The sequence below is a fragment of the Hibiscus syriacus genome, unplaced genomic scaffold (assembly GCF_006381635.1).
Source record: "Hibiscus syriacus cultivar Baekdansim isolate YM2019G1 unplaced genomic scaffold, ASM638163v2 tig00111393_pilon, whole genome shotgun sequence".
NCBI classification, from domain to species: domain Eukaryota; kingdom Viridiplantae; phylum Streptophyta; class Magnoliopsida; order Malvales; family Malvaceae; genus Hibiscus; species Hibiscus syriacus.
This window is the reverse complement of record NW_024063079.1, coordinates 299,692-317,657: the sequence shown is the minus strand read 5'-3', so window position 1 is coordinate 317,657 and position 17,966 is coordinate 299,692. Positions and strand designations below refer to the sequence as shown.

General features: G+C 35.3%; 1 protein-coding gene and 1 pseudogene across 1 annotated transcript; one reads left to right on the top strand and one right to left on the bottom strand.

Annotated features, from left to right (window-relative positions):
• Positions 1 to 9,370: 9,370 nt before the first annotated feature.
• LOC120160801 lies at positions 9,371 to 13,847 on the top strand (annotated as a pseudogene).
• Positions 13,848 to 16,546: 2,699 nt separating this feature from the next.
• Positions 16,547 to 17,822, bottom strand: LOC120160883 (E3 ubiquitin-protein ligase RNF185-like). Its single transcript, XM_039171208.1, has 2 exons — positions 17,712 to 17,822; positions 16,547 to 17,373 (listed from the first exon to the last, which is right to left on the bottom strand). Exon 2 carries the CDS (start codon positions 17,351 to 17,353, stop codon positions 16,643 to 16,645), a length of 711 nt encoding a protein of 236 aa, XP_039027139.1. The 5' UTR covers positions 17,354 to 17,373; positions 17,712 to 17,822; the 3' UTR covers positions 16,547 to 16,642.
• Between the last annotated feature and the right edge of the window lie 144 nt (positions 17,823 to 17,966).

Here is a 17,966-nt window from a genome sequence, read left to right as displayed (position 1 = left end):
AGTATTTAGTTTTTTTTCCCTTTAAAAATATTAAAAGAAAAAACAAACAAATCTATCTAATCATTGGCATCGTCATATTGCTCATTTAAGCTAATATTTTTATAAGCTAGTTTAGTACAGCACATACCAATTCTTATGTTGGTCGAACACGTGATGACTGTAGCACATAAATATAGATTTTTTGAATGAAGCAAACTTAAAGAATTGCAAAATCGTTGAAGTCTCGAAGAAAGGTAGATCATGAATATCCCTATCAAATATATTTGATACTTTTTAATATTATATTTGGGTAAATTACATGTTTAGTATTTGAATTATTACTTTTGTTCCGTTTTAGTATTTATTTTTTTCTTTAAAATCATACCTAAGGTTTAATTTATGTTTCAATTTGATACACCGCCGTTAAAATTTTTGCAGCAACGATGATGTGGAATTATTTTATCTTTTTCAATATTCCATGTGTATTGTAATATAAATTCCACGGTATCGGTGTCATTAAGCTTTCAACGAAGAGATACCAAATTGAAACCCAAATTAAATATCAGGTATAATTTTGAAAGAAAAATAAATTTTAGATGCTAAAATGTGTAGTTTACCCTATATTTTTGTAAGCGTTGCATCATATACAAGTGTAGGGTAATTTAATGGAAAATGGGCTCACGTGCTTTTGAGTTTAGTTTGCTCTCCTTGGTAAAATGGGCTTACATACTTTTGTCCTCCCTTTTCCTTCAAGGTTAGCCTCCATATTTAATAACAATAAAAGAAAAATAATCCACATACAAGGTTCATATATTTAAGATCTTTTTTTTAGCAGATTGTGATATCGGACCAGAATCTTGACATACAATACCCACATATGGTTATTTTAGATTCTATTGGAGTCATTGTAGTTCCCTTAATCCCACCTCAATTTTCTCAAGTAATCACCTTAAAATCATAGGTTTAAATTTTCTAATAAAGCTTCCAAGTTCCTCGTATGGCCTTCTCCTACCGATTCACCCTTAACAAATCACAAACTAAAAGTATGCAACATTAATCTATAATTCAATGACTTAATTATAAAACCCAGAAGCTAAAGGACCAAACTATCAATTTAATTGCAACATTGGGACTAAATTGAATAACCTATAAAATAGGAATGTCACAAAAGATAATTTCCCTTATTTGTTTGAAAACATGTGGGTTTCATTTTGAAGCGGGTTGGGTCGTGAATCATCACTAAAGGCCTCTTTTGGAAGCCCAAAATTATATTATGTTAGGCATGTATATAAGCCTTATTTTCACCATTTCCCCCTATTTTTCTTCTTTCTCTTAAAATTTTTCAAAATACAACATTAGTTATATTATTTGTTTACTAACCACTGTTACTCACGACTATCTCTTACTAAAGATTTAAGGTTAAATCTTTTTAACATGTAGAGCTCTGATCTGAAGTCCGTTTCATCAAATCATATATCAATCATCATATATTTAAATCAAGATTTTTCGACATTAAAATCTATGATCTCTTTTGTCATTGTATGATAAAACAAATTTTAATATATGTTGTTTTTATCGTCATGAAAAATCTTACCACCATTGAGATTGACGGTTTCATGCTTTGGTGTCATGAATGGATATTTATGAAGTAAAATTAGTCCAATAATTCTGGGGGATTATTTAATTGGGCTTATAATACGGTTCAAAAATTAATTAACAATCTACAATGTTTAATTTACAGTACAGGACAAACTTTGAACCAACTTCAAGAGCTTCTCAAACTCCCGAGTGACAGAAGGCTGATATGGCAGCTTAACAAACCTTAAAATAAAAAAGTAAAACAATGAGTATTTGTCAAGCCTATTCAATCCCATTTTAATTGACTTGTAGGTCAAGGTATCTTTGAATTTTCATACGTAACACCGTTCAAAGCTTACTGCAGAAAACCAAAGGGTTTGATCTGTATGATCCCATGACAGATTTCTGAAAACTATATATAATCTTTATCTAAATAGAAGCAATTTATTGATTGATGCTTCTGAGATCTTCATTCTCCCGCAGAGAAAGTCGGCTACACCATTTTCTTCGATGGAAATCGACGGTTGGAAAGCTTAAAGAACAATCACTTTGCTGTGACACTGAAAGTGCTGAAACATTATTTTCATGTCAAAAAGAAAGATCACACTGTATGTGTTACAATGTGAAACGTTTCTCAAACCCCAGTATCTTTTGGCTGCTGCATTTCAGGGAAAAGTTCGCTTTCTTTTTCCTTGCTTTCTTAAGGCTCTGTTGTAACATTATTGTTTTCATATGCCAATATAAAAAGTGTTAATAATACTTGCTCTAAGTCTTCCTTTTTCTGTGAAACGTTTTCAAGTCACTGCTGGTTGCTGTTTTTTTCATGCAGAAACAAAAGGTTAAGAGTCAAGGGAGCCTTTCTTGGGGCATCAAATACACTAATGAAAGCTGCCTATGGTTCACTATTTTCACACAGATTTCAATACTAAAGATTGAAGATTATGATTTGGTTTTGAGTGTTCCAGATTCCAATTTTCATCTTAACCACCCTCTATCACCATCGCCTTTAAAATATTTATCACCCATAAAAGCTAATGCCAAATCCTCGGTTTTCTCTTCACACAGTTGCATGTCTCTATTATTTCAGAATCAGGAATTTCACATGGAGGAAGTAACATCTACCTAAGAACCAGTTCATCCTACAATTCAGCAAACTCTACATTCTAACCTCCTTCTCCATTCTTGTTTTTTCATTTTTTTTTCTTCACGAGCTTCTTCTATTCTTTTCTATTTGAAATTGGAATTTATAAATTGAGATCCTCTTTAAAGTTGATTTTTTGTTGTTGTTTTAGTTAAATTTTCAGTCAATAGTAGTCCGACATGGGCAAACAATGCCAAATAAGTCAAGTAAACATGCCATATCATCCTTCTGTGATTGGAGTGACGGCTGTTAACAGCTGAATGATTGATATGTTATGAAATGATAATATTAGTGTCTATTTTATAACTTTTTAAAACTTCAATAGTGAAACAAAAAATATACTTAAATTTTATATATTTTTAAGAAATTTTTTGAGGGGTTTGGGCGTTATAGTTTATTCTTTGGAGCCAAGGAAATAAAGGGACTGTTTTTCTTGTTTTTTCTTGTTTTTTCTTTTTGCACGGTTGAATATATTTTTCAATTTCTATGCACAAAATAGAAAGAAAAAATGCAAAAGGGTGAGAGGGAATATATATAACTTTATAGAAGAACTAAAAAAAATTGCAATTTTTTTGGGTTAATTTTAAGATGATGATCTGTCTTTTTTTAGCAATTTCTTCCACCCTTTGCTGCAGGCTGTTGATTTGTTTGAGGTAAGTCATTTTCTCCACTTGTTTGATTCTTTACCTTTGGTTCTTTAAGAGCCTGTAATTGGGTCCCTATCATGAATTTTATTGGAATCTTTAGCTAGAAATATTTTGTTTTTCTTTTTCCTTCCTTTTCTCTTTATATCTACTTGGTTTGGGGGAGAAATTTGATGTTTTAAACAAATTTTTAGCTTAAGCATTCTGGGGTAGAACAATGCTAGGTTGTTGGTTTTGATTGCCATTTATTTTTCCTGGTTTGACTTTTGTCAGCTGAACTGATGTAATCCATTGTAGGCATTGGGATATGATTTCAGTATGTATGAGGACCTGTTATTAAACATAAAATAGCATATTTGCTTAACTTGTACGATTAAATTAGCCTTCTTCTCTTCTTGGCTGTTTCTGGTCCACTTTGATTTATGATCATCTGTCAAGCTGTTATAGATTGAAAGAAAAGAAAAGGTTTAGGAGAAGAATTTAGACGAAAGAGAGAGTTGATAGAGAAGAAAAATGCATCATTCATTTCATAAGGGAAATATTGTTTACACATCAGTTTTATTTTTATACAGGTTGTTACAGGAATCTAACAAATGCCAGCTGGCATTCTTTACTAACAGATTGCCTAACAAACTGATTCTTTGTTATCATAGGTACTGGGCCATCCGGTTGGGCTTATCCTCCTTGTTCTGTCTTTAGCCTGCTTCAACCCATTCTTTTTCCCCTCGTGCTTCATTTCTATCTTTCAATTCAATTCCCAATTTACTTCCCAGAATCCCTAACCCTCGTTCCTCCTCCATCCCCAATTCATGCTCATTCAAATCCCGCTCACTTCCTCGATCTTCCATTTCTTCTCCAACTACAACAATACCCACCCCACGAGATGAGTCTTGTCCCCAAGGATCAAACGTAGGAAACTGCCCTCGTAAGACCGAATAATCTTCCCAAGTATCATTTGCTTCATCCAGATTTTTCCATCGAACCAAAAGTTGAGTGATTGGTTTTCCATTTCTGTTTACGATTCGTCTCCCAACAACTTTTAAGGGTTTGATTCGGAACTGACCATCATCTTCTATGGAAGGAGGATCTGTTGCAGCACGCGATGAGTCCCCGATGAATTTCTTCAAGAGACTGACATGAAATACTGGGTGGAGTCTTGATGAGACTGGTAAGTCTAATTTATAAGCAACTTCCCCTATCTTTTCCAATACCTTATAGGGGCCATAATATTTAGCTGCTAATTTCAAATTTTTTCTCAAGGCAATTGAAGACTGCCTATATGGCTGCAATTTGAGGTAAACCAAATCTCCAACAGAAAAATTTCTTTCTGATCTACCTTTATCTGCTTGCTGCTTCATTCTGTTGCTAGCTAAGTCCAATTGATTTTTAAGCAATTGCCTCATATGTTCTCTGCTATGCATGATTTCACTGACTGACTGTAGAGCAGTATCTGTAGGCCAAACCATAATAGGTGGTTTGTACCCATATAAAGCCTGAAATGGAGTCAGTTTTAAAGCAGTATGGTAAGTGGTGTTGTACCACCACTCTGCCTGGGGTAACCATTTAGCCCACTGTCTAGTTTGATATAAACAAATACCCCTTAAATATTGTTCCAAGCATTGATTCACCCTTTCTGTTTGTCCATCCGTTTCAGGATGATAAGTAGTGCTGAAAAGGGTCTTAGTACCCAATTGCTTCATCAATTCCTTCCAAAATAAACTAGTAAAGGTCTTGTCTCTATCAGAGATGGCCATTTGTGGTTGACCATGTAATTTATAGAGATTGTCTAAGTAGAGTTTAGTTACCTCTACTGCAGAATAAGGATGTGATAGGGGCAGAAAATGACTGTATTTTGTAAACTTATCCACAATAACCAAAATACAATTTTTCTTAAAAGAAGTAGGCAACCCTTCAATGAAATCCATAGTTATAATCTGCCAAGCTTGATTAGGAACAGGTAGGGGTTGTAGCAAACCAGGTTTTGCTACATGTTCAACCTTAGTTTGCTGGCAAACTTCACAACATCTCACATAAGTAGCAACCATAGATTTTAGGTTTGGCCAATAAAAATTTGCCCTGATTCTGTAATATGTAGCTTGTGCCCCAGAATGTCCCCCCTGAGCAGAATCATGTAGAGATTGTATAATCTTCACTCTAAGGCTCCCATTAGCTCCAACATAAACTCTCCCATCATATCGAAGAACAACCTTAGAATATTTCCACTTACAGTCAGCAGAAAGAGTAATAGTCAGAATTGAAATCCAATTCTGAGCTAAAGAATCACCTTGGTAGCTTTCTTCAATATCTTGAATCCAAGTAGGCACCAAAACTGTCACTCCCATAGCCAAATACTGAGCTTGCTCCTCCCATCTCCTAGATAAAGCATCAGCAGCTACATTCAATTTTCCTTTTCTATACTGAATAGTATAGTCTAATCCCAACAGCTTTGTCAACCCTTTTTTCTGAATAGTGGTAGTTAGTTTCTGTTCTAGAAGAAACTTTAAAGGCTCATGGTCAGTCTTAATCACAAAAGGTTTACTTTCCAAGTAATGTCTCCATTTAGAAACAGCCAAGAGAATAGCAAGATATTCTCTTTCATAGATAGATAAAGTTGAATGTCTAGGACTTAAAGCTTTACTCAAATAAGCAATAGGCCTACCCTCTTGTGATAGAACAGCCCCCACACCTCCATAAATAGCATCTGTTTCTAGATAAAAGGGCTTAGAAAAATCTGGTAGAGCTAATACTAGAGTAGAACTCATAGCCCTTTTAAGTTCTTCAAAAGCAGAACAAGCAGCAGAAGTCCATTGAAACCCATCCTCCTTTAACATATGTGTTAATGGTCTGCTAATAATGCCATAATTCCTTATAAATCTTCTATAATAACCTGTCAACCCTAAAAATCCTCTAAGAGCTTTAAGGGATTTAGGCTTGGGCCAAGTATGCATAGCTTCCACCTTACTAGGGTCTGTAGACACTCTTGCAGCAGAAATAATATGACCCAGATATTCCACCTTAGTCTGTCCAAAAAAACACTTGGACATTTTTGCAAATAACTGATTCACTGCCAAAACTTCCAAAACAAGCTGTAAATGTTCAACATGTTGTTTCATACTGCCACTGTACACCAGAATATCATTAAAGAAAACTAAAACGAATTTTCTAAGAAAAGAACTGAATAATTCATTCATGAGAGATTGAAATGTAGCAGGTGTATTAGTAAGGCCAAAAGGCATTACCTTAAACTCATAATGCCCCTGATGAGTTCTAAAGGTTGTCTTATAGATATCATCTGGTTGAATTCTGATCTGCCAATATCCTGACCTCAAATCAATCTTTGAAAAAATAAACTGCCCCATGTAACTCATCCAACAAGTCTTCCACTATAGGAATAGGAAATTTATCTTTGATTGTCAAACTGTTCAGTTTTCTATAGTCCACACAAAACCTCCAAGTACCATCCTTCTTTTTAATAAGAAGGCAAGGAGAGGCAAAAGGACTCCTGCTAGGTTGAATAATAGAAGAAGAAACCATATTAGCTATTTGCTTTTCAACTTTAGTCTTCTGATTGTGAGGAAATCTATAAGGCCTTAGATTAACTGGTGTGGCAGTAGATACCAGTGGAATTGTATGGTCATGTGTCCTTTGAGGAGGTAGTCCTTTAGGTTCAGCAAAAACCTTGTTGTATTTATCCAAGATAGGTTGCAATTCAATAGGAACAGAGGAATAGTTTCCTGCCATAGTTAATAGGACAATATGACCCATAACATCAGAATCCCTTGCAGTCATTTTAAGTAATGTAGCTCCTGATATTTGATGTAATTCAGTTGAAAGCTGTTGACCTTGAATACAAATTTTTTCTCCTCCATGATCAAAACTTAAGGTCATATTATTGAAATCCATCAAAATTGGACTGAATAATTTCATCCAATCAACTCCCAAGACCATGTCACTTCCTCCCAATTTAAGCAACCTAAAATCATGTAAAAAAAATATGACCCTGCATTTCCCATTGGACCTTGTTACATCTAGCAGAACTGAACAATTGTTGTCCATTAGCCACAGTAATGGCCAAAGGATAAGCAGTATTAACCTGTATGCCAACATCAACCCATTTAGGAGTCAAGAAACTGTGTGTACTGCCACTGTCAATTAAGTTACTCAATGATTTTCCTTGAATAGTACCATGGATTCTTAATGTATTATGGCCAATGCAACCAGTAATAGCATTCATAGAGATTTCTAGATTCTCCTCTTCTTCTTGTTGAAACTGCTCTGTCTCAGTAGGACATACTTCTACTAGAGAAGTATCAATTTCCTCAGTAATCATATTTAACTGCCAGGTTTTACACTGATGACCTGGAATATATTTTTCACCACATTTAAAATAGAGACTGTTTTGCCTTCTATAATCAATCAGATTTTGTTTTGGATTTGACATAGAAGTAGGTTTTATGGCTACTGGTAAGGCTTTTATCTTGGATGTAGGTATGGGGTTTGGATAGGGTGGGACCTTAAAAGAATGCCTGAATCATCTACTTTCAAATTCTACTGATAGTTCATATAGCTTGGCTTGTTTACATGCTTTACACAAGCTCTTAGGGTCTAAGGCCTTAACCCTATGCTTAATATCATCTCGGAGTCCACTAATAAAAAGTGACACAAAAAATTCTTCAGTCAAAGTAGGATTCTGTAAAAGCATATAAGGTTGTAGCTCTTCAAACTTCTCCTGATAATCCTCTACAGACCCCTTCTGTATCAACTTAGTAAACTCCACTACAATATCAGAAAATGATCTATCACTAAATCTGTGACATATATCAGCTTCAAATTCATGCCAATTGACATGGTGTTTCTGCATTATATACCCATCAAACCATATTTCTGCTTTTCCAGTTAAATACATATTGGCTACCTCCACTCTCTGTTCCATAAGCACACTGCAAATAGAAAAATACTTCAAACATTTCTGGATCCACCCTCTAGGATTAACTCTCTCAAAGAAAGGAAGTTCTATTTTTGGTCTGTGCCACATACTTCCTGAACTGTTAAATGAGCCCCATGTACCCCTTTTTTCAGCTTCCAGTCCCCACATAACAGGTCTAGTGTTACTGTTTTCCCCCGTTTGATTCTCAGGCCTACAACTGTTCTTAAGGGCTAAACAAGCATCAGGCTTATCCTTCAAAATTCCAGGTTCATCAGTTTTATAGTTGAATCGTGATTTATCCTTCACTACCGTCACCAAAACATTATTTTTCTCTCCATTTTTAGAGTTATTAGGAGTGTATACCTGATCACATGCAGATTGCTCTTGTTCACCATTTCTGCCCGTTAAGATCTTCAAAATATCCTCCACATAGCCATGATTCATGTTCATCCTTGCCTCCAGTGCAGTAATCCTATTTTCCTGAGTCTCACACCATTTAGGTGGATTTGTCTTATTTTGGCCTTGTTTCACCAACGCAGCTAGGTCCTCAATCTATTTCTGAATCCCAGCTAAATCAGTTTCCGCCATAGATTGATTCTTCTTTGGCATGCCCTTAAAAAATTTCCCTTGCCAGAATCGTAGCTCTGATTACCAATTGTTATAGATTGAAAGAAAAGAAAAGGTTTAGGAGAAGAATTTAGATGAAAGAGAGAGTTGATAGAGAAGAAAAATGCATCATTCATTTCATAAGGGAAATATTGTTTACACAGCAGTTTTATTTTTATACAGGCTGTTACAGGAATCTAACTTTACTAACAGATTGCCTAACAAATTGATTCTTTGTTATCACAGGTACTGGGCCATCCGGTTGGGCTTATCCTCCTTGTTCTGTCTTTAGACTGCTTCAACCCATTCTTTTTCCCCTCGTGCTTCATTTCTATCTTTCAATTCAATTCCCAATTTACTTCCCAAAATCCCTAACCCTCGTTCCTCTTCCATCCCCAATTCATGCTCATTCGAATCCCGCTCACTTCCTTGATCTTCCCTTTCTTCTCCAACTACAACACAAGCTTCGTTCATTGATGATTCTTCACTTAAAGCATGAATTGCAAAGCTTCCTCTTTTGGCATATATTTAAATTGACTTCAGTTTGAGAACATATATTTTGCAGTATCTTTGTGTTTATTTCCTTGAATGTATGTTCTATTTGCAGGCAGAAACCTTATTGATTATGAGCGGTTAACACCTTGCATTATGGATTGGATTAAAAAGATTTTTAAGGGCTCTGGCCAAAAGAACTCAGAGGAACATTATCATGGAGATTATGCAGAAGATCCTCAATTTAATGCACCATCTGGCGCAAGGGTATATATCTTTTACCATTTCTATTTCTATGTGTTCTTGAATTTTTTGATGATCAATCCCGTCCTACTACATGTAATGTTGCTGCTGGTACATGCATAAAGGTCCTATCACTTGCTGGATTGGCTAGGTTGTGTCGTAGACATGTTGAAATTGGATTATGAAGCATAGGTTGCATCGAAGAATACTTTCTTGCACAAATAGGTATTGGAGTTAGTTTAATTAACTTCTAATATGTTATATCTTGGTTTCAACCTCGATGTAGGATGTGTGGCAGGAGCATGAAAATGAAGAGATAGATCGAGCTATTGCCCTATCCCTTCTAAAGGGAAGTCAGAAGGGGAGAAACATGATATGCATGTTCTTTTTTTTATGTATATTATGATATAAGCGAATTAGTTGCCAATAGGATGTTCTTTCTCTTCCATACTTATCCTTGTAATCTAGCATGCCATAAGTTGAATTATTAAATTTCTCAAATTATTGGGTAGATGATGAATCTCAACTAGAGGAAGATGAGCAACTTGCAAGAGCTTTACAAGAAAGCTTGTGCTTTGAATCTCCTCCCCAATATGAAAATGCAAATAAGTATCTACCTATTCCAGTCCATTTTCCGATGGGATACAAGTATATGCAAATAAATATTTTACCCCAGCTTATACAATCAGGGTTTATCGATGGATTTATCTTTGAGCTTTTATCCTAGCAAATATATTCTAGTAAATGGTTTTCTTTGGCATCAATTATGCTGCATCTTCCAAAGATTTGTTGCTATAACTTGGACTCCATTTCTTTCTTTTCTTCCATGACAAAATTAATCTTTATGTAGGATTTGTGCTGGCTGCAATACTGAGATCGGTCATGGGAGATTTCTGAATTGCCTCAATGCATTTTGGCATCCAGAATGTTTCCGGTGCCATGCTTGCAACCTTCAAATTTCTGATTATGAGGTACAAAGTTACATTTCTAGCGGACCTTTTGGTAGCTATCAACGTTGTTGTCTGTGGTTCTTTCACTAGATATTTCATTGATGAATAAGCTAATTTAGATGTCCACATTTTTCTGCAGTTCTCTATGTCTGGGAATTATCGTTTTCATAAATCTTGCTACAAGGAGCGTTACCATCCAAAATGTGACGTTTGCAGCCACTTTGTAAGCTTTTTTGGCTTATTTTCTATTTGTTTTAAATTTCTTTCATCTGTAAGTCACTCTATGCATAAACGTTAAAGGTGGGATTATTATGAATTCTGCATATGTCACTGAGGTTATATATTACAAATGTTAAATGCCAACAGCACACTTATAGTAATACCAAATTATGAATGTGTGTTTCATGTTCTCCATATGTTTTTACCTAATAATGAAACACCAAGTGCTAAATAAACCTAAACCTGAAGGTCATAGTACAAGTACATATGAAAACCATTCAATAGACTTATGGATAAATGGTGGCGTCAGGAGTAGGTCATTAGTTTATATCACCAGATGTAGTGTTGAGTTTAAAGGATGGAAAGTAATTCAAGGGAACTTGGAGTTTTGAAATGAACTTTGATATATAGGAAGCCCCTATGTGCTTATCACATACAAATCTTTCATTTTTTACTTCTTTTTAACTACTTTTAAAATGGAAGAACTTAAATTTACTACATATTGCTCATTGGTGGTTGGTGTCGTCTCTCGGCATATATACTTTTGACAGATTCCAACAAACACTGCTGGTCTTATTGAATATAGGGCGCATCCTTTTTGGATCCAGAAGTACTGCCCCTCTCACGAACATGATGGTACTCCACGATGTTGCAGCTGTGAGCGAATAGAGGTGAGTATGATGATAGGATCTTATTTAATCTAAGAGTGTGTTTGATTCATGAAATGTAGCATTACCTCTATGAATATGATTACTGGAATGTAATATTACCTAATTCATTACTGAGAATGTTTCATTATTGTATTTGGTTTGTTTAGCAGGAATGCAAGATTATAGTGTTTGGTTAAATAAATAAAAGATTACTGGGATGTATATTTTACCAAATTGTCCTTATTATATATTTATTTTTTAACAAGCTGAATTCTAAATATTCAAATGAAAATATTTGTATAAAAGATCATAGAAAATATATAATTTTACTATTTTTAATTTATATATTTTCTTTATAAAATTTAAATTCATAAAATTTATATAATTTTTTACAAAATTTAAAAGATAAATAGGTTTAATGAAAGGGTTTAATTTTATTTTAACCTCTGAACTTCATATAAAATTCTAATTGTGAACTTTTTTGTAAATCTAAAACAATTTAATGATAAAAAATAATATTTTTTAAAAAAATGATTTTAGGACATTTAGTTCAAAACCATAGGAAATGATAAATACTTAGGTAATTGGGGGAATGATATTCCGGTAAAATATCCCAAAGTGCCACTGTTGGGAAAATGTAAAAAATTTCCCCCAGGGAATCTTCTTTCCCCAATCCAAACACCCCTAACAGAGTAAAATCATGGCTACTATTTCTGAAGACGGAGAGAACAAAGGTTGAATGCATGGCACTTTTGCTCATCGTATGCAGCCACGAGACACTGGATATGTTGCCCTCGATGATGGGCGGAAGCTTTGCCTGGAGTGTCTAGATTCTGCAGTTACGGATAACAAGGAATGCCAACCCCTTTATCTCGATATACAAGAGTTTTACGAAGGGTTAAATATGAAAGTCGAGCAGCAAATTCCATTACTCCTTGTTGAAAGGCAGGCTTTAAATGAAGCCAGAGAGGGAGAAAAGAATGTAAGTTATGTTTTTAGATTTTAAGATGGAATGAAAGGCTTTAAATCGGACGGCTCTGGGCATGCTTCTGCTTAATATTTTTTTTTTTGAAATACCATGTTTTCAATCTTGTCTTAGTGCTAAATGGAAACGCTTTCAAGCTATGTTAGTATGACTTGGGTGTGAGTGTTGGATATGGATGTGTCCAGCACGGATTTGTACAATCTTCTTAAGTTTTTTCATGTATTTGAAGGGTCTTCGGAGGATCATATCTCTATACTCATTTCTGGATGTGTTAGATATGGGGAATTTAAGAAAAATGCAGAGTAGGAGCATTATAGCTTGTGAGAGAAAGTGTTATCACTTCTTTGTTTGTGTAATGATTGCATTCTATAATTTTTGTTATGCAGGGCCATTATCATATACCAGAGACGAGAGGACTCTGCCTTTATGAGGAACAAACTGTCAGCACTGTAAGAATATTGGAAATTCTTTTTTGCTTTAACATTCGATATAACCTTGAAAATTTCCATTGGTGGATTTTGTATCGCTCAAAGATTTATACCATCTTCAACATGAAATCATCAGATTCTAAGGCGACCAAGTTTTGGGATCGGAAATCTTGCCTTGGACATAATAACAGAACCCTACAAATTGACACTTAGATGCGAAGTGACTGCAATTCTCATTTTATATGGCCTGCCAATGTATTGTATTATTTTCCATGGTTGTTTCCACCTAGCATTTTCAAATCTATAGGAATTATGATGTTCGTAGTTTAAAAAGTAATGAAGTGAACCGAAAAGGGTGAACTCAACAGGGAAACTGCTTGAAAGAATTGTAGTATTGATAGCCTCTTCTTTATCTAACTTATGTGCCCCTTTCTCGAGTGTCGGATATTTGTTGCAGATGATGCTAACTTCGATGTTACACTTAATCTTCAAGTTGATGTAGTCGATGAAAGATCGAAAATTTTGTTCACGCAGGTTACTGACTGGGTCAATCTTAGCTCACGAGATGATGCATGCATGGATGCGACTTCATGGTACTTTCCATTTCTATCTTAATACGTACAAAAAGAAAAGATATTTCGGTTTCGAATATAGAAACATTGGCTGAGAATGTGCTCTACTTGTTTGTCAGGTTTCCAGACTCTCCGTCAGGACGTCGAAGAAGGAATTTGTCAGGTATTAGCGCACATGTGGTTAGTTACTCAGCTCGATTCATCTCCTAGTAGCAATGTCGCACCGACATCATCCTCAAGCTCTATTAGATTAAGAAAAGGGAAAAGGCCTGAATTCGAGAGGAAGCTAGGGGAGTTCTTCAAGCTTCAAATTGAATCAGACACATCGCCTGTATATGGAGATGGTTTTAGAGCAGGCCATTCGGCAGTTTACAAATTTGGTCTTGGAAGAACCCTTGAACATATTCGGATGACTGGCAGATTTCCTTACTGAGAAAGTTGAAACACACAGCCATTCCATTTTGATTTTCTTTCTTTCTTTCAAATGTACATGAAATTAGATCAAGTGTTTGATTGATAAAATATAAGATTATCATAAATATATATTTTATTAGATTATTATTATTATTTATATAAAAATAAATTTATTTCATTTAATATATTTTAGACTCAATCTCCACAAAATTATTGTAATTCTTTTTTATTATAATTTATATGTTAATAAATAAAAAATATAATATTAAAATAAATTTGTAAATCATAAATTATAATAATCATTAAAAGTGATTGCTTCCCTATATATTGTAAACATATTTAATATACTGGTAAATAAATGATTAGAGTAAATATAATAATTAAAATTTTAGAGTAGGATACATCTACTTATCACTACTAAGAAAAAATATTGATTTTTTTAATTGGACTGAAATTTACATGAAACAAAGGATTGAACGGACTATAACAAGAAAAGTAAAAGATAAATTGAGTCGATTTTACTTATCAGAGTGACGCAGGTGGAACATGGGCGAAAGTTTTTGGAAGAGGAGCTGTGCCTGTCATTCGACTGCTTTAGCATACAGCCTTTGTTGTTGTGACCTAAGAACCCACAATGGTAGGAAGAGCCCGGTACTCTCTCATAAGCAAATTGGACGACAATATCTTTATTTTCCGTTTTAGTTTGAGCCCTACTAGCAGTGGTCCATCAACGTTGACAGCTGTAGTTTATTCATAGTTAACGTGAATAACAAACCTTCTCTCGTTGTAGTATAGTGGCAAGTATTTCTGCCTGTCACGCGGATCCCCAGCAACGGCGCAAAATTTTAATTTTTCCTCCTTTTCTATCGAAATAAAAAATGCTTGAAATGAACATAACTGGCGTCGCCCGAACTTGAATCGGAGACCGGCAATGTGTTAGACTAACGTAATAACCAACTACACGACAACGCCTGAATCCACTATGTTTTATAATTTCTCTACAACTTTTCGTCTTTTTCATCAATACAAATGAAAGATGGAAATTTATTCCCTATTGTCATTGAGTTCAATGGTCAATTATGGAGTCTGACCCAAAAGTCCGAGGTTGAAAAATCAATTTCAGGGAGTGGTGAAATGGAAGGCCATTTCTTCAGAGCAAGGTGTGCATTCATGATGTGTTTCTGAACATTCTCATTAACAACGTTGTATGGTTCCAGGTCCATGAAATCAAGGTTGAGGATATTATAGTTTTTTGCATCATCTCAAGTAATTTTCTTTCTCCTAATATCATTTTTACATAATAGTAGAAGAAGATTAGCTGAGATGAAGCAAAAACTTTCAAATCTGCAGGTTCACCAGACCTCCTTCAACCCATGTGCTTAAAGCTTAATCCGATGAACTAAAGAGCCATAACAATCAACAACAACAACAAAAACTTTGAAATTGGTGGATCAGATAACACTAGGAAGCTGAAAAAATGAAGCCACTTTAGGACCACATGCCAGTAAATGAAACAGATACCAACAATTCAAATCCACAAGTATAACGGATAAAAATAACACTTGCAATAGCCACAAATCATGTGGTGGTTGTTTGAAAGTATCTAAAGGACTAAACAATCACTGGACGCCACCATCATTTTGATCATATAGATCCTTTTCCAGTACCAACACCACCAACTTATGCTATAGCCTGCATGTGTGTACACATGACAGGAGAAGATCCACAGAAAGGCATTGCTTCCCGTTTCGAAAAGGTAGAGTTCCATGTCCCAACCAGCGGACCGCTGACAACAAGAAACGACATACACCATCATCTGTAGCAATACATAACTACTGATGTGCATATCCATGTAGACAGGCGAAAAATAGCAAGTAAGCTAATATGCATTGTTAGCAAAAAAGAGCAATGAATGCTGTATTATCTCTCTAGTTGATATTCGTAGTCCATGGCTCCATGCACAATTAGCACTAGAATCACAACCTGGGTTTGCAAACTCAAGCGGTGTCGAGCAATATGTGAACAACTATGCAAACACATGGAATTGCTCTATAACTCCGGTCCAAAAAGGGAACCATTTCTTTATCACTGCATAAATAAAACCATTTGTTCATAAAGTCTCAAATGAGGGGAAAGAACAGTGGAAATCAAACTTTGAGGATGTGTTGATAACTATGCAAATGCTTATATCAAAGCTTTAACCGCAGGGAGAAAAAAACTCCACCTACACTATTGATATTCAACCATCTATCTAGTTCAACTCTGCCATCCCCTTTTATATACTAAAGAAATAACCAGTGACCATGAAATATAGAAGGCAAAGACAATCTATTTAAAATGCAGGAAGCTCTAACTTATGAATAGCTAGGCAGTAGGCACATAAAATACCACTGCATTTCATTTTCACCTAACACTTGAAAATATTGTGACTAGAATTCCAATAAATAAGCTGAAAATACATGACCTTGCTCTCATGACTCAAGAATTTTGCTGAAACTGTTATAAAAGAAGGCAAAGATGCACAGGAGGGAAAAAATCAGAGTATATTGAAGATGCTATAACACAATGATACTTTTCAACCATAGAGGAGCAAAATATTTCCCAATACACTAACACAAAAGCAAACCAACAGCATTCCACATATTAATGGCAACCATCAAATAAACAAAAATGGATATCGGAAGTACTATACAATAAATTCCCAAACACCAAGCAAAAAACAAAAACGAAAATGCATTTGATAGATTTACACAAGATATCGGACTGACAATCCTAAAATATGTCAGCAATTCATGCTTTGATAGCAGATTTGACCTATTGATAAATCATTGCAAAGATAACACACACAAAGATAACCAAAAACAGCATCTTCAGATAATGATCCTGCTGGCCTTGTGCGGTACGATGGTGGTGGTGGTGGTGGTGGTGATGGTGATATCCATGAGCATGGCCACCATGATATGAATGTTGAAACCCAGCAGCTGGACCAAACATGGCCGCTTCAGGAAATCCATGGCCCTGAAGATTAAACAGCGACGGGAGAAGTCCACCAAAAGCAGCAGATAGTGTAAAATTCCCAAACCTCGCTGTTGTCACTGGTGCAAAGCCTCCAAAGCCTCCCAAGCCTCCCATGAACCCGAACCCATTTTGGGGAAACTGATTTGGATCAGGTGGAGGAGCCGTTTCAGGTCTCTGTCCAGCTGGACGATTCGGAATATTAACACCCGGGATAGATTTCGACCTAGGATCGGTAGATGATTTTCCCCTTCCATACAAAGGGACCAATTTTTCTTCCTCAACAAGGGCCTTACAAACAGGACATTCGTGAGAACGGGAATGAACATGAAGCCATTTGTAAAGGCAAGGCCAGCAGAAAAGATGACCACATAAAGTGACAATGGGGTCTTGTGCTAAGTCAAAGCAGATATTGCACTCAAAATTACCAGCATCACCATTAGCATTGTTGCTAGAGCAAGATGGATTCTGGGGCGAATGGCTCGCTGGTTCCCCATACCCACTTGCCATTTGTTCCAAAATTAGGATTCCTATAAAAATCATATTGAAACCAAACCAAACACCAAAAGTACAATCCACTAGTATCAGTTTCACCAGAAAATGCAAGAATACAATATAATTGGATTTATAAAAAAAATTGGAGGACGCCATATCAAAATCAAAGCCTCTAAAGACTCATTTGATTGTTGAGAAATTAAGTAATCTCAAATGCAAAAAACATCAGATCTCTTATGAAAATCAGCATAACAAACGAAAAAATATAACGCAGAACAATTAATCAACGAGGAACATCGGGATTCAAGGGTCATAAAAAATGAAGGAAACAAATCTAGCATTCAAAACTAAAAAGAGAAAAAAAATTACTGACCTTCAAAGAGATTGAGGAGATCAAAGGACCTATCGATTAGGCAATCGACCGATCCAAAAGAGTCAAGATAAATAATAAAATTAGAAGAAAAAAAATGGAGATCGCAGAAAAAAGAAATGTCCTTGGAGAAACTTAGTAGCTATTTATTGACGCGTTTACAGCGGAGAGATTCCCATAATTCTTCGTTTCTATGTTTTAATGCGCAATAATAACGTTTGGGTTCTGAAATCTCCACGTGGCGGTTGGTTAATTTCT